Source organism: Micromesistius poutassou (genome assembly GCF_964030765.1).
Source record: "Micromesistius poutassou genome assembly, chromosome: 16".
NCBI classification, from domain to species: domain Eukaryota; kingdom Metazoa; phylum Chordata; class Actinopteri; order Gadiformes; family Gadidae; genus Micromesistius; species Micromesistius poutassou.
Window position 1 is genome coordinate 15183026 of NC_140286.1, and position 17206 is coordinate 15200231.

At 46.4% G+C, this 17206-nt stretch overlaps 2 protein-coding genes across 4 annotated transcripts; one reads left to right on the forward strand and one right to left on the reverse strand.

Annotated features, from left to right (window-relative positions):
- Window positions 1-1195: 1195 nt before the first annotated feature.
- On the forward strand, window positions 1196-2603 carry LOC311360688 (transcription factor HES-1-B-like; the record flags this gene model as incomplete). The annotated part of the gene is made up of 4 exons (XM_084480801.1): window positions 1196-1306; window positions 1428-1523; window positions 1656-1743; window positions 2083-2603. 4 exons carry the CDS (start codon window positions 1196-1198, stop codon window positions 2601-2603), a joined length of 816 nt encoding a protein of 271 aa, XP_084336927.1.
- A 7331-nt stretch (window positions 2604-9934) lies between these two features.
- Window positions 9935-12633, reverse strand: LOC311360924 (uncharacterized protein). 3 transcript variants are annotated; one of them, XM_084481041.1, is made up of 2 exons: window positions 12537-12633; window positions 9935-11819 (listed from the first exon to the last, which is right to left on the reverse strand). In XM_084481041.1, exon 2 carries the CDS (start codon window positions 11812-11814, stop codon window positions 10225-10227), a length of 1590 nt encoding a protein of 529 aa, XP_084337167.1. In that variant the 5' UTR covers window positions 11815-11819; window positions 12537-12633; the 3' UTR covers window positions 9935-10224. The 3 variants fall into 3 exon arrangements, with proteins under 3 accessions (XP_084337167.1, XP_084337166.1, XP_084337168.1); XM_084481040.1 differs by having other exon boundaries at window positions 9935-11857; window positions 12537-12626; XM_084481042.1 differs by having other exon boundaries at window positions 9935-11878; window positions 12537-12551.
- Between the last annotated feature and the right edge of the window lie 4573 nt (window positions 12634-17206).

Genomic DNA, 17206 nt, shown 5'->3' on the forward strand with positions numbered 1-17206 from the left:
GCCTCATCTTGAAACTTTTATTTAATTCACTTTTACATTTTAAAGAGCATATCGTTTTGGCAAAAATTATGATTTGGAATCAAGTATATAGTAGTGATTGCAACCCATTCTCTTGATTTAAAAAAAATTAAGAAATGCACAAATATGATAAAAGTCAGAAGGACTGAAACACATATTTCTATTGCCCAACTGCAATAAAAGCAGTCCTAAAAATATATGAACTCAGAATTTCTTACTTATAAGACTGTATTCATATTTGCATCCTTGCTATTTAAAGCCAGACCCACAATAAATTATGTATTATATTACCAGCTGTGTCCTCTATGAGTTTAATGGTAATTCTGTTTCAAATTCTGTTTCTGATTATTTTCTGATATTTTAACTTTTAGTCAAGGCCTAACCAGGGACAGGGGTTGCAAATTAGTCTTGACTAGAAAACTGTCTTACTGTCTACTTTACATGAAACAGTGTATTTGTTCAATAAACTTCTAAATAAAATAAATAAATAACCCTGTATATTGTTGGCAGGTTGTTCTCGGGTCTCCGTGTGGCTGAAGTCCTGCCCGGAGTGTGTCAGGAGAATTGATACTACAGGGAGACATGGGAGGTCCGCTCAGACCTCATCGTGTTCAGGCGTTCAGTGAGGAAACACAAAAACACTAACTCTCTCACACACCGCATCAAGAGCACGCATTCCACCTGCCCAATGCATCATTTGCATAAAAAAGAAAACAGTTGTATATTTATTCACCCAACTTTTGAATAATCTCATGAGACGAATTAATTCTATTCGGATATATTTATTTGAAGCGCCATGCTTACAATTCGTCAGCGAGCAAATGAATGACCCTGGACATTAGCCAATGAGCGGCCGCCTCGCACGAGCCCTCCACTTCCCCAGCACCGCGCCGCGCGCTCATTGGCAGGAGGTGATGGAGGGTCGCTTTAAGACGCGCCTTTCAGAGGACTTTAACACGAGCCATTCGCGTGCAGACGGCCGCCCCATAAATAAGGACTGGGGTTTAAGCAGCACAGTGATATCTCGGGGTACGCAGGACGACAGCCCAAAACAGAACCGCTATTTCTAAACGTCAGCACACAGGCATATGGTGACAGGATATATGCATGCATGAACTTTTTTGGGCAACAGAAAATATTTTTGTTGTTCAAAGCGTGCGTACGACAACAACTGAAGATGCCCGCCAATACTCCGGAGAGTTCGTCGCCCTCCTCCGTCGCTGCGACTCCCTCGAGCGGCACCGCCACCCCCGGTAAACTTCTCCGGTCTTTCTCCGAGAGCAGAAAGGTGGGCCCGCGTTCATTAAATGGTTCCATTACACAATACAATGGTTTATGATCAGGCTTCTATATGCTGTTTCATTCAATGCCACACACTGAGCTTAAGTTTTTGTCATTTCTATGTCAAGTCCTCCAAACCCATTATGGAGAAGAGGAGACGCGCGCGCATCAACGAGAGCCTGGGCCACCTGAAGACGCTCATACTGGACGCGCTGAAGAAAGACGTAAGGAGGACGATCAGCCACCTTATTGGTCGATTGGCAGTATACCAGTATAAACCAGCGTCACTGCTTTTATAGTCGTGTATAGGCCTACAATTAAATGTAATGTGTAGCCTGTTATTCCTCGACTCTTAGAGCTCGAGGCACTCCAAGCTGGAGAAGGCGGACATCCTGGAGATGACCGTGAAGCACCTCCGAGGTCTGCAGCGCCTCCAGACCACAGGTGGGACGCTCACTGGGGAACACACCCGCCAATGGGATCTCAGAGTCAGAATCAGAATCAGAATGACTTTCATTACATCTTATTGAACAAGTACACACTAGTATAACTATTTGGCTTGGTTCCTCAACAGCCACATAGCAGCAACATTACAAGATATAAGATAGTAAAAAAAAAAAAGGTGTAAAAATAAGTAGTAGAAGTGCTAGAAATTACGGAAATATGTATTGTTTCAGACACACCTCTGAACTGTTTATACTATGCCTCCGTGGAATGTCGTGTTTTAAATGTATTAGTAAGTAGGCCTACTAGTGATTTAACAATCCGTGGTCTCCTCTGCAGCGGCCGTGACCGCGGACCCGTCCTCCCTGGGGAAGTACCGGGCAGGCTTCAACGAGTGCGTGGGGGAGGTCACGCGCTTCCTGTCCACCTGCGAGGGAGTGAGCGCGGAGGTGCGCACGCACCTCCTCGGCCACCTGGCCGCCTGCGTGTCGCAGATCAACGCCGCGAACGTCACCGCTCAGCGCGGCGGCCAGGGCGCCGTCTACCCGCCGCACCCCGCGTCAGCGCTCGGCCTCCTCGGACAGACTGTGGTGCAGCTACCAGGGACCACGTTACCACAGCCGATGAATGGGATTCCGTGTAATAGCGTGTCTGCGATGAACTTAAGTTGCGCCGATGCGGTGAAGCTGTGCGGTGGATTTCAGGTCGTGCCCGCGGCGGACGGCCAGTTCGCGTTTCTCATCTCCAACGCGGCCCTCGCGCCGCTGAGCGCGCCAAACTGCCGACCCGCGCATGCGGCGGCGATGTCACCTGTTGGGCCTCATCCTGGGACGGCGGACTCTGTGTGGAGGCCTTGGTGAAAGACTAACAGACGACTTTAATATTTTTGGAAGGACAATTACTAAGAGACCCTTTGTAAGTTTTGTAAATGATTTTGTAAATGATTTTTCAGATGTTTATACACATTATGTGTTCACACGTTCATGTTCTAAACCTTTGCATTGAGAGACAGCCATTCTTGTACCGTTTCCACAATAGCTCTTAAAAATTTTCTCCGATATTTTCACTGTTAAGAAAGAAAATAAAATAGCTTTTGAATAATTTGGTCAACTGTCCCCAACCACATTTGTGAATATCAACATAGACCTATCCATCATGAATTGTCGAATAGCTTAAGTGATGCTTTAACCTGTGAGTCGATTGCATCCATTAACATAGATGCATTCTCTCCCATCACATTCCTCTCAGCACTACCAGTAGTTTAACTGGTAGCACGGGGAACAATGTATTAAAGTTCTATAAGGGGAACCCTCCAAGCTCAGTGCAGCAACAAACGTGAGCATACTCTAGCAATAAAGCTAGGGCATTTATTTAGAAGTTTTTTTGGCATAATTGTGAAATTCCCTTTACATCCCGACAGCAATCAATCAAATCAAATGCTATGACAGAACATAGAAGGAATCAGGTTCTCCGGGGTGGTTGTAGCCCTGTGATAAGCCCTTCCCATTGGATGTCCACCTGTCTGTCTAGTTACCGACCCTGTGATTCCTGTGTGGATCCATTGGGCATAACAGGAGTCTTCAAAAGGGCAGGACTGTTGCTAAAGCTCTGCTAGAGTCAAATGTATAGTGGGAGGAGCTTTGGACGGAGGCCTGTAGATATAAGTGATGATTTTAAATCTAGCTCACGCTGGCTGGTTTCTCCAAAGTGGTCGACCCCCTAGCTTTAAGACAAAAGGTGGGTTGACCCACACAACCCTTCCCCACACTCACATGTACATGCATGCACATTCTGCATACATGCGTCCATTACACACACACACACACACACACACACACACACACACACACATACACTGCAGATACACACACACTGTACAAACATTTACATTTCATTTAGGACATTTAGCAGACGCTTCTATCCAAAGCAACTTACAATAAGTACATTTGTCATAAGAAGTGAAACAATATATCGCTGCTAGATGCTACACAATTAAGTACATGCTACACAATTAAGTACAATGAATGAATACAATGTGCATTAAGTGCGTTCATTAAGTGCCTGGACGTACAACAGTCAATAGTGGGCGGGGGTCTGAATGGCTATGCAAGTCTAGGTGAACTCTGAACAGGTGAGTTTTGAGTCTTTTGCGGAAGCTGGTGAGCGACTCTGCGATCCTGACATTGGCAGGGAGCTCGTTCCACCACTGTGGTCCCAAAACAGAGAAGAGTTGTGATTTTGCTGATCGACCTTTGCTTGCTCTTAGCGATGGCGGTACCAGACGTCCAGCTGAGGTAGTTGAGCGGAGGGATCGAGCTGGGCTGTGTGGTTTGACCAACGCTTGGAGGTAGGCAGGGGCAGTTCCATCGACTGCCTTGTATGCCAGTACCATCACCTTGAATCTGATGCGAGCTACTACAGGGAGCCAGTGGAGGTGGCGGAAGAGGGGGGTCACATGGGAGAATTTAGGTAGGTTGAACACGAGGCGCGCTGCCGCGTTCTGGATACACTGCAAATTTAGTTTTAATTGCCGAGACAGGGAGTCCAGCCAGGAGTGAGTTGCAGTAGTCAAGGCGGGAGATGACCAGTGCTTGGACTAGAAGCTGAGCTGCTTCCCTTGTGAGGAAGGGCCGTATCCCGCGAATGTTGTAAAGTGCAAATATGCAGGACAAACATGTACACATTACCACACACACACACACACACACACACACACACACACACATACACAGCAGCCTTTTTAACATAGGTTGATGGAATAGATTTGTAGACATTATAAACACCGGTTTTGATTTTAACTCCACCTTTAACAGTTGCATCAAAGGCAGCCGCAACAATAGATAATTAATAATGTAATCCTCCAAACTCCAGACCAATGGAAACATCTCCTTTGACAGGATTTGCTCCATTCAACTTTCCTCTCTCTCCCAGGAAGTGTGTGTTTCCCAAGGGAAGTGCGTGTTTGGTGTGACTGTCCCAGTGTGTGTGAGTCTATCCCAGCACATGTGTACGGTGTGTGTGACCAGGGTTGCCAGATTGGGTGGGAAAATCTGGCAACATTGCTTTGATGCCATCAAACCGTAGCACCCCACGAGCTTGTCACATTCCATCACTGTTGTGTGTAGGAAGTTGTTGTTGTTGTGTGTTGTGTGTTGTGGTTAAGTCGCTCAGCGGGGAGCCCCCCCCCCCCTCCCTCTGTTAAATATGATTTTAATTATCGCTAAGATAAATCACTTCCCTTTCAAGGAGCTGAAAAGGAGTCAATGGCTTCAATAGAACTTGTTTTCTCTTTTGTCTGAGTGAATCAATCAAGCAACACGTTGTTTTGGATGAATGAATGAATGTTCAGAGAGAATTGTGTGACGGAAAGACAAAAATCATTTTCAAGGCATGAATCTGTATAGCACTCTAGCTATCTATGCATGATAAGACATATCAAACGTCTCCCTTTGTGCGAAGGATCCAGTCCATTAAGTTTACATCCCTGTTTTGGTGCTAGAGAGAGAGAGGGAGAGAGAGAGACCAAGTCTAGCAGTGATAAGTGAGAGAGAGAGAGAGAGAGAGAGAGAGAGCGCGTGCGCGAGAGAGAGAGAGACCGAGTGATTAGTGAGTGAGTCTAGTGAGTCTAGCAGTGAGTCTAGCAGTGATAAGTGAGAGAGAGAGAGGGAGAGAGACACAGCGAGAGAGAGAGACAGAGAGAGACAGAGAGAGAGAGAGAGAGCGAGAGAGAGAGAGCGCGTGCGCGCGAGAGAGAGAGACCGAGTGATTAGTGAAAGAGAAACAGAGAGAGAAAGAGAGAGAGACATAGAGAGAGAGAGGCAGTTATAAGTGCTAAAAGACAAAGTAGAGCCTTTGAGAAGCTCCTCTTCAACAAAAAAACAAAAGCCGGCCCGATGTGCGATGTGACACTCTCCATCTCTATAAAAGACCTTCTCCTTGTTTATCCAGGAAGAGGTTTAATGGTTCAGGGGATGGAGGGGGGTTGCTCTGTCACTTTACCCACAGTCAAAAAAAGTAGTAAGGCTCATTGTTAAGCCCTAGGTCCCGGCATAAAGGCTTAAGGCAGAGCTCTGGAGCCCCCTGTCCTGGTCCTCTGCACGAGGCGCTGTGAAGAGCAGAACAGGTTGCAGCCATCCTCTGTTGTTTCCTACTGCTATTGCTGATGTTAGCGCGGCCAGGGGGACAACAATAGTGCATGTGAAGAGGCCTGAGATGGAGCCACCTCCACCGCTGAGGGTCATTCTGGAGGAAATATGTTCTGCCAAGTATCGTGTTAGTTAGTTAGTGAGTATCCCACCCCCATCCACCCCAATTTATTTTGTGTCCCATGCTTTCCTCATTCCTACAGCCAGCCTCCTGGCCCTCTCACCAACTCACATCCCCCATCCAAACCACAGTCATGTGCATTTGTTCCCATCATTACACCAGAGGAAATGGAAAACACGGAAATGGTAACTCCTTCTCCTGTGTGCCCTGTGATGGATGTCCCTTTACCCCACAAAGACGCTTGACACCTCAGGCACGACCACCGCTGAGGGGCCGCCCTCCCCTCTGACACACACCGGAAACCCTTCCTGCTGTCGCTGATGGGGGCCCCTCGGCTATTGTTTACTCACAGCCTGTTATGTTGTTGTTGTTTTGGAAAACAGTTGAGACAGGCACATTGTCAGATGGTGGCCAGAGCAAGAGAGAGAGAGAGAGAAAGAGAGGGGGGGAGAGCGAGTGAGAGAGAGAGCCTATTAATAAGTCAGAGAGGGGCGATGACAACGAACCACGTCTTTGCTCTCCACCCCCCTCTCAGTTTCCAATTCATCCTGTTTGATTTAAATGCTTGTTTTTGAAGAGGCAGACTAGATGCTCTCTCTATAGTGTAGTTTCCGGGGGGGGGGGGATTTTGTGGCAGCGAGACAGCAGGAAAACATTATAACAACTTAAATGTATCTCTGTTGACCTGCGTAGCGCGAGCACAGCACTACATCAGGGACTTTATGTGGGGAGCTTCGAAGGAGGTTCAGCGTGAGAGGGCTCTCATTCTGACCATATGCTCCCAACACCTTGTGTTGAAGAGGTCCATTAGAATTGAGCATCCATTATATTACAGGCTCTCTAGTTATCTGTGTAGTTCACAACAGCTAGTAGTGTTCAGTCTTCCTTTTCTTTTATCCAAACAACAGAATGCTACGTTACTCACCAAACCCCCTCTCCTCGCGGGAACGACAAGGATGACTACAATGAGGCCTTCTTCTCCTGCCTCTGAAGGCCTCTAGGAGACCATCTGGGAGGACAACAAAACCAGGATCACTATTTACGAGCGGAGGATCCCGGGGGGCCTGGGCCCCCCTAGATGCTGCTTTAGGCCCAATAATTGTAATATGATGATAAGGAGCTTATTGGCACTTGTTGTTCTGCATTGGCTGAAGAGACTGGACAAAACTCAGCCCCAGAGCAAGATTACCTCCATTTTGCCGATGCACTTAACACCGACATCAGGTCAACTGTTCTTAATTTGTCCAGCAGCACCAATTAAGGCCCTCCCCTGAGGGAGTGTGTGTGGGGGAGGGGGGGGGGGGTCTGAGTTTGTGTGTTGGGGGAATAAAAACAGAGCCCTTGTTTGCAAGCATTTTTCTCTGGTTTTGTTCGGGAGCAAAACACCCCTTTGTGTTGTGGAGGCGTGCGAACCCTGCATGGTGGAGCATGTGTCTGTCGGCTGAAAGAGATCTAATAGACACCTTTGAGAGAATAGGATCCTGTGTTAGCTGCCATCCACGACTCACTGGAGCTGCACAATCAGACAAAGAAACGTTCATGCAATATCAACGAATGCTGTTTAGACCTTATGGGCCTGTTTTGATTATTCCTATGATTACTTCCTGGATCGTTTTCCACAATATTGGTTTTGTACCACAGCCTGATTGTACTTCTCTCTCTGCACACTCTTTTGGAGAAAAATACAAACCTCAACTAACTATGGACAGAACGTCCTAAATGACCCATGACCTTTGTCCCTTTAACCCTGTCCGGCACCCCTCAACCTCTCCAATCTCACTGTCTCTCCTAAACTTTGTGGGAACCCAGGACTGATCACCCCCCCCTCCATCACCAACATCATCTCCACCACCTTTGTGTTCCTCTTTGCCATTGTCTGTGGCCGCCCCTAGATAATGCCCTGACTCCCCCACCCCCCTCACTGAACCAGAGGCCCTCTCCATCGTAGGAGTGCATGGGGGTGTCTGGGGAGGTACGGTTGCCGGTGCCATTACTATCCGCTAAGTGAGATGGAGTGATGGAATCCAAATGGGTAGAGGAGGGGGTGGGGGGAACCCTCCTCCCAGGGCACTGGTCCCAGGCTGCTGCCTGCTGCTCCCCGCCTGTTGCATGGCCCCATGCTGGGCCTATCAGAGGAGTGTGTGGCAGTGATGGATATGTGACAGATTGACACATGCTAAATGATGGAACAGAGAGGGCCAGGGTTAGGAAGCACGAAGCAATGAAGGGATAAAAAGAGAAAACGTTATTTGAGCCAGTTGACAGGAATGTTTGTTTCTGTGTTTTTATCGTCAGATAACCTACATTATTGAGGAATTGCTACCATCACAATTATTATGAACATATTGTGGCAATATGTTGGCAAAACTCATTATTGTCCCTGGATATTGAAGTGTGTTTGAAATCCATTTTTCTTTAATTCGATTTTCCAATACTGCATTATATATTTTTTAATATGAATAGAGTATAATATATATATATAATCCAATTCAATCCAAACATTTTCAATTTGACAGCATGTCTAAAAACACACATGCATTTTCTTATTCATGTTTTTCTGTTTCTGGGTCTAAAAGCCGGCCTGAGTAGAGATCCAGAATTAAGCGGCACAGTGCGTTCATGTGCTCATTAGCGTCCAGCACAGAGCCTGTATCTCACCACTCGAGGTGCTCCGGTCACCCCTTAGTCTCACTCAAGTGTGGATTAGCTCCCACACAACGCCACCCCCTCCAGCCTTTAGAAGGAACCCCACTACTACTTTTCTGTTGTTGTGTTGTCATTCAGCTCTGATCGGGGAGGGAGGTGGCTGACCTCTGACCCTTATAAACTGTTGGGTCAGAGGGCTCCATTCAGGTGTTGCCATCTGTGAGCTTCTCTGTGTCCGGCTTCCCCTCCTCACCCTGCAGCTCTGCCAGCCCTCTCTCTCCTCCCCATGGGTATTCAAGGGCACTGGGGTGTGAAGAGGAGTCCCCTTTGGTTGTCCCCGTTTGTCTCCATCCATGTTAAGGAGCCTCACTGAAAGAGACGTGTCCCCTTTTGTAACCCCCACCCACACCCCCCTATTTACTTTTTGTATTCTTGTATTCCATTCTATTTTATATTATCGCTGTCATCCCTCAATTTCATTCCCCCGTTTTATAAAAATATATGTGATTTAAAATAATTTATTCAAACTCAATTTAAGATGGATTGACTTTGCGACTAACCCCTTGATGACAACTTTATGAAATAATAATAATAATGAAACAAATTAAACAAGATGCATTCAACTTTTGCTGAGGGCCTCTTTCATATTCTGCGTAGAAAAATTAAATAGTCCTACTTTGTTGATATGCTCAATCTAGAGCTGAGAGTGGAGTGATGGCAGACATAACACTGAACACCAACAGAGAACCAGAGGCATCTAGTGGAAAGCAACCTCACTGCAGCCCACACTCCAGTAAATTATTAACCTTTACTGAGTGTTCTGGTCTATATCAACATAGCAGAATGAACCTTAAACCTTATGAAAAAAGGGGTCATCCACCCTTTCTTATCTGCCAACTGTGTCCAGAAACAGACTGATAATCTCCTGGCTGTCAGTTGTTGAGGTAAAGGTTCATTTGAAATATTGAATATGAGCACAGGGCCACAGGGTTTGGCAGGAGAATAGACCAAATCCACATGGAGCAGATACATTTTACTACATCACTCTAGTACCAATAATGAAAATGTGCAGAGAAAATGACTAGGGTCATTGTGTCTTATTGTGTCTTAGTGTCTTATTGTATATTGTATTTGTAGTGGCGATTTGTCCTCAATGAAATAATAACTGGGAAATAAAGGAATCAAACTAAGCAATGTAATCAAAATAGCCACTGAGGCATTAGGGGGACGAATCTTACACAGTGTGGGCAAAGAGTCAACTGTCCAGTCGGGATTTGGGGTTTCTGAAGGTTTATTTTCCGATGTTACAAGCAAACAAAACTAACAGTGGGAACTTGCCGCCTCATCTCCTTTGTCTCTCTAGTACAGCTGGTAAAAAAAACATGACCCTTCCCAGTCTTACTTATGCCCGCCTACCTCTATATATAGGTTAGACACCCGGTGCGCTACAGCTGCCCAATAATTTCAAATTAACTTTCATTTATAATACAAAAAAAGAAAATAAACATAAAATAATCATATTATTTTATATTAAGCAAACAAACTAAATAAATGTTTTATAATTAAATCTTACAACTGCATAGCTCCAACAGTATTGTTGTTGCATTGTTTATTCCCTGGCCACTGCTTCTGCACAACATCCTCATACACAGTTCCATCCTGTGCCTCGAACTGTACCTTCACCCTCAGGGGAGAACACCGGTCCACCTTGCAGTTGACGACAACGGTGCCGTTGATGGCGAGCAGAACGCAATTCTCTGGATCCGCCATCAGCCTGTTCTCGGGCAGGCGGCACACCAGACGCTCTTTGTCAATAGAGGCTAGAGTCCGGCCCCTCAGAGGCCCAGGGCCCCTGCAGCGCACCTTGTCCTGCTCCTCCATGTCCAGGCTGTGGTTGAGCATCCAGTCGTGCAGGTAGGACACATGGCAGTCGCACTGCCAGGGATTGCCATGCAGTCTGACCACGGGTTGGGAGTGGAGTGATGTGAAGAGGCCCGGGGCGAGGGTCTGGAGCCGGTTGTCTGACAGGTGCAGCTGTCGCAGCGTCGCCAGGTCTGCGAACAGCTTGGCCGGCAACTCAGTCAGGTTGTTCTTTTGCAGGTGGATCACCTTGACACTTTGGAGGTCGCTAAAGATCTCCTCCGGAAGCAAGTCGAGGTGGTTTTCAGAGAGGTCCAGGTTCTCCAGGGTTGTGAGGTTCTGGAATATGTCCACTGGTAGCTGGGAGAGCTGGTTGGTGGACAAGGTGAGGCAGGTCAGGGAGGTTAGGCTGTGGAAAGAAGAGCCGGAGAGCTCAATCAACTCGTTGCCCTTAAGCGACAGCTCCTTCAAGCTGGAGGGAAAGCTGCCGAACACGTCTGAGCTGAAGTTGGAGAGAAAGTTTCCTCTGAGGTTCAGCACCTCTAAGTTGGTGAGAACCGAGAAGACATCGCGAGGAAGCTCAGCTAAACTGTTGCCTTCTAGGTGAAGCTCCTTCAGTTGAGACACATTGTGGAACGTATCCACAGAGAGACGGCTAAGAAGATTGAAATTCAGTTTGAGGGTTCTGAGCTCAGTCAAAGCTTCCAGATCCTCCCGCTTTACTTCTTCAAGCCAATTGCGGGATAAGTCTAGGCAAATGAGATGCTGCAGGTTCCGGAAGAGAGACCCGGGCAGGATTGCTATGAGGTTGCCCTTCACCTCAAGAGTCTCCAGGTTCCTCAGCGAGCTGAATGTGTCCGGCAGCAGAGTTTTGAGCCTGTTGAAGTTGAGCTGCAGCTTGGTGAGGTTGCCCTGCTTGGAGAAAGTTCCCTGGAGCAGGTGTTCCAACCAGGGGTTCCCACTGAGGTCCAGCTCCTCTAACCGGGTCAGGTTATTGAAGGCCTTGGCGTGGATGTCCCGTATGGCGTTGTTCAGGAACACCAGCTTGGCCAGCTGGGGGCTTTCTTGAAAGGTGTTGGCGAAGAGGTACATGAGGGGTGTCGTCATGACGATGACCTCCTTGACCTCCCCTGAGAGGATCTTGGGTAGCGAAGACATCTGATGGTCGGAGCATAGCACCTGATTGGCCGAGAAGCACAGGCAGTTGAATGGACAGTGGCGTGGGAGTTCTGCGCCGGCTGTCCACGTGTGAGAGGAGAGCAGCATCAGACACAGTGTGATACCTATGTGTCTGCTCATCTTCACTGTAGAAACAACCAAATAAATAGGATGAGGGGCCAGTCTGGATGGATAAACACAAAGCCTGCAAATGTTACAAATAAACTATCATATTTTTTTTTAATAGTAAGCACTTTTTACAAAATAGATCATTAGGACAAAGTCTGGTTTGAATGTGACAAATGAATAATAATCATTTTAGAAAAATTAATGTGCCTAAACAATCTGTTGGGCTTGTTAAACTCTTTTAGTTGTTGGGGCAAGAAGGTCTGGGTTTGTTCACATGTTTACTGATTGATTCTTGTTGTTTGAGTGGATAAGGGGGAAGGGGAAGAGCTCCTGGTTTGGGAAACTAAAGTAAAGTCTTCAACAGCAGAAAGACGATGGTGTTCAGCACTAAGGAAAATAAACTTAAATCACTTCCATTTCTATCTGAGCCACCGACTGACTAGCGTATGACCTACTGATCACCCATGAAGAGGTACTGTGTATTTAAGCCTGATGAATTTTCAAACATGATCATCTTCTTCTTGTTACTGTGTTGTACAGCTGTTACTGTACACTTAATCTGGTAATAAATACAGTTTCAAAACCCTTCCAGATTTGATCTTTGAATATAAGGACACAAAAACAATTCTTGTTGATATATCTAAATAGAGTTAACGAAGCGAACCCTATGGTAGGCCTAACATTAACTTCTGTTTATCACAGTAACACAGTTGAAGTCTCACTAGTGAACATACCTGTGCTCCTGGGATCCAGACCACCAGCCTAGTGTGGGCATAGAGCTGAATGAGTCCCTGAACAACAAGCCTGCATTGGGAAAGAGGAGACCTCCGTGCTTTGGCCACGTCCTGCTGTGATATCAAAAGCCAACCCCCAGAAAATCCTTTGAAACCCCCCAAAATAAATAAATCACTTTTCATGCCAATAGTTATTGGGTTGTTGTATTTGAGCCGCTTTGACTTGTTAAAGTTGATAAGTGAGTTTAACCCACAGGAGGTTATTCAATTCCTAATGTCTTTTAAAGTGACATTTATGTTCATGGCCTTTCCAGCCAAGGCCTGTTTACATTCTGTCATAACTTCAGACAGCCTGACACAATGTTTACATATGACAGGAGTGGGCTCTATCACTCTATCTACCTATGTATCTATATGTCTGTCTGTCTATCTGACCAAACACTACAGTGATGTTTGGAAGAAAGATCTATTTAACACTCTTTTGAACAAATCTTGACTTGAGTACCCTTTAAGTTTTGTGCAAGTAATAGGGTTTGTGTATGTAGTAGGCACTGGTTAGTAGGTTACTTTTAGTATTTGTGTTACTAATATGGTTTGTGTTATTAATATGAAAGGATAGTAACAGGGTTAGTGTTAGTAATAGGGTTAGGGCTAGTGTTAGGGTTAATCTTAGTAACAGGGTTAGTGTTAGTAATAGCCTATTACTAACACTAACCCTGTTACTAAGATCAACCCTAACACTAGCCCTAACCCTATTAGGTTTAGGGCTAGTGTTAGGATTGATCTTAGTAACATGGTAAGTGTTAGTAATAGGGTTATGTTATGGCTAGTGTTAGGGTTGATCTTAGTAACAGGGTTAGTTTTACTAATAGGATTGGGTGAGTAATAGGGTTAACAACATTTGATGAGTTCAGTTCCCTGCCTCCAAAATCTAGATAACGCGATTGTGTATTCAGCTGTTTCTACTCACAGACTTTATTATTGCTCTGTAAGTAAAAGCCCTCGGAATAATCATTTGTGTGCACGGCTGTATAAGTTGTGCGTGTGCAAGTCATTTTTGCTTGGAATTTTTGGCAGTGATATTCCTTCATACAAAAGTCGAAAACAAGACACAAACAAGAGACCAACGGAACGACATGGTGAGATTTATTAAGTTATTCTCTGAGCTTGGCCTTACATATAAACAAATCCAGTCAGCATTTGGCTCTAGGCATGGTTTTCAAATAAGTGAAAGACACATTGAAAGGTGGCTCTGTGCTATAGGGTTATCTCGACGGAAATATACTAATTATGTAATTTTATGGAACTTACATATGCATACTATCAACACTTCAAACGAAGACCTGGGAAACAAAGACCAAGGGAGTCTCTCTGCGGGAGTCCCTCGAGGAATACCAAGGAAGCCACCCCTATTGTAGTGTGTCGTACTTCAATCATTGTAAGGATTTCCACTCGGAGAAGATGCCACCATAGATCCTCTGCTCGGCGCAGCAACCCATCCAATCTGTGCCACCCACCGCCCCCTACCTACACTGACCTCGAAGTGATGGGAGGACTCTGGAACTGCCAATCAGCTGTCAAGAAGGCAGACTCCATTTCGGCCTACGCATCCCTCATGACCCTCCACTTCCTGGCCCTTACAGAGATTTGGATCATTCCAGAGAACTCTGCTACTCCTGCTGCTCTTTCCACCGCCTACTCATTCTCACACACCCCAAGACCATCGGGGTGAGGAGGAGGGACTGGACTCCTCATCTCGCCAAAGTGGTCCTACCAGGTTCTTCCACTAGAACACTTGGCCAGATCTGCATTTGAACTCCACGCTGTCACTGTCACCCTTCCTATCAAGCTCACCCTTCTCCTCTTGTGGTGATCTACCGTCCTCCAGGTCCTCTTCGCGACATCTACGACGAGATGGATGCCCTTCTCAGCTGCTTTCCAGAAAATGGCACACCACTTGTTATCCTTGGCAACTTCAACATCCTGCCAGAGAAGTTGCTCTCACCTGAACTAACCAACTTTTTCGCTACCTTTGACTTAACATTCTCCCCTTCTCCTCCCACACACAGGGCTGGGAACCAACTTGACCTGAAATTCACAAGGTCCTGCGGTACCTTGGCTCTATCCACCGAGGAATCCTCAGACACTATCCTATCCTCCCTCTCCTCCTCCTCCTCCCTCTCCTCCTCCCTTCCACTCCAGACCTGCGCGATTCTCACCCCCCCTCCCTCCTTGGCTGTCCGAATCTCTGCGGACTTATAGAGCAGAGTTGCGGGCAGCTGAGAGGAAATGGAAGAGATCAGACTGTCCTAATGATTTATCTCACTATCTTCACCTTCTCTTAGATTTCACCTCCACTGTGACAACAGCCAAATTTGCTTTCTACTGGACCAAAATCAACTCCTCCGCTTCTAACACAAGGAAACTATTTTCCATGTTCTCTTCCCTCCTCACCCCTCCCTCCCCTCTGCCTCCTTCCTCCCTCACTGCTGATGACTTTGTTACCTACTTTACCCAGAAGGTGAAGGACATTAGCTCCTCTTTTAACCTTACCACCATCCTCCCTCCGCCCATCCCCACCTCTGTTTTACCCACTTCATCCCTCTCACCTCCGAAGAAGTCAACAGAATAGTTAAGTCTAACCATGCCACCTTGACCCTATCCCTTCCTCACTCCAGGCCGTCTCGAGCGACATCCTGCGATTTCTCACCACCCTTATCAACTTCTCCCTCACTTCAGGCATTGTTCCAGCATCTTTCAAGACTGCCAGAATAAAGCCTCTCCTCAAAAAACCAACCCTTGACACCACCGACATCCAGAACTACAGACCAGTATCTCTTCTTTCATTCCTCTCTAAAACACTGGAACGTGCCATCTCTAACCAACTGTCCTCCTATCTCTCACGTAACAACTTGCTTGACCCTCACCAGTCAGGCTTCAAGAAGGCACACTCCACTGAGACGGCTCTCCTCGCAGTGACGCAGTGATGGAGTCCCTCTCTATTCCTCTCTTTCCCCTCCTCTGATAAAGTCCTGATTGCAACACGCATATCTGAAGCACTATCAGCACTTGGACGACTGCCCATCATCTGAGGCTTAACCTCAACAAGACTGAGCTCCTCCTAATGCCAGGGAAAGATTGCCCACACATGGACTTACTGGTCACTGTCAAGAACATCACTCTATCTCCTTCTCCAACTGCCAGAAACCTTGGTGTGGTACTGGACAATCGGTTATGCTGCACCGCAAACATCACCGCGGTGGCCCGATCCTGCAGATTTGCTCTTTACAACAGCCGCAGGATCCAGCCCTTCCTCACAAGATGAGCAGCTCAGCTCCTAGTCCGGTGGTCATCTCCCGCCTCGACTACTGCAACTCGCTCCTGGCTGGACTCCCTGCCTCTGCGATTAAACCTTTGCAGTGTATCCAGAACGTGGCAAGCGTTGGTCAAACCACACACACCCCAGCTTGATCCCTCTGCTCAACTACCTCAGCTGGACGTCTGGTACCACCATCGCTAAGAGCAAGCAAAGGTCAATCAGCAAAATCACAACTCTTCTCTGTTTTGGGACCACAGTGGTGGAACGAGCTCCCTGCCGATGTCAGGATCGCAGAGTCGCTCACCAGCTTCCGCAAAAGACTCAAAACTCACCGGTTCAGAGTTCACCTAGACTTGCATAGCCATCCAGTCCCCCCGCCCGCCCACTATTGTCTGGTGTACGTCCTGGCACTTAATGTACGCACTTGATGAACGCACTTAATGTAAGTTGTATTTATTCATAGTACTTAATTGTGTAGCATCTGCACTAGCTAGCTATCACTGCTGTATACAGGGAATGGGTTGGCCTAGCGATTGTTAGTACTTGCACTTGATTCTAAGAACATCTTTACCGACAGCGATATATTGTTTCACTTCTTATGACAAATGTACTTATTGTAAGTCGCTTTGGATAAAAGCATCTGCTAAATGTAAATGTAAACATGATTATTTTAATACATTTATGCTACCTTAAATTAATTACATTAATGGTGCATGTTATGTTTGTTCCTATATAACAAACCAGACTCTGGTTTCAGGTACACTGCCAAACCTGGCAACATTTTAAGATGAGAGAAAATGAGAAAATGTAGTATTCAATTTAGTGTGTAGAGTGTTTATATTGTGCACAGATGTTTATGGAGATGCATTGAATATAACTTTAGTAAATAAAGCATGAAATATAACCAATGGCACAGACCTATGACTTTAGATTCAATAATCTCCTTCAATGTTCCTCCTTCCATTCAAATGGTTTTGTGACTTACACTTCCTCTTACCCAGAGAGCCAAACTAACCCAGAACACGACTCCACACACAGTCCCCCTCATCACAGATGGAAGCTCAGCACAGCCAGACTTGTCCCAACAAGCCAGGCCAAAGATGCCACACCTTCCCATGGTTTCCATGGAATTCCAGGAGTCAACGTTACTGCTCCAGGTCCATTCCCAAACCATGCTCCGCCGGCAAACCCTTCTCTCTATCCACTGCATGTCTTGATCAGTTGCATCCTCTGTTTCAATTTCCTCCCCTAAGAGCTGAACCAGGGACCCTGCCAGCTGCAGAAGGCCGTTGTGTTTAGAACTTTTCCCCCTTTGTTTAGTCTCTACTTATTGACCTTTCCAGGAGCTGGG

Bases quoted from the DNA above. Each gene is read 5' to 3' on its own strand.
- LOC311360924 (XM_084481040.1), bottom strand. From the start codon at position 12,577: ATGCCCACACTAGGCTGGTGGTCTGGATCCCAGGAGCACAG. The intron at 11,858-12,536 runs GTATGTTCACTA...TTATCCATCCAG, and splicing joins TCTGGATCCCAGGAGCACAG to ACTGGCCCCTCATCCTATTT.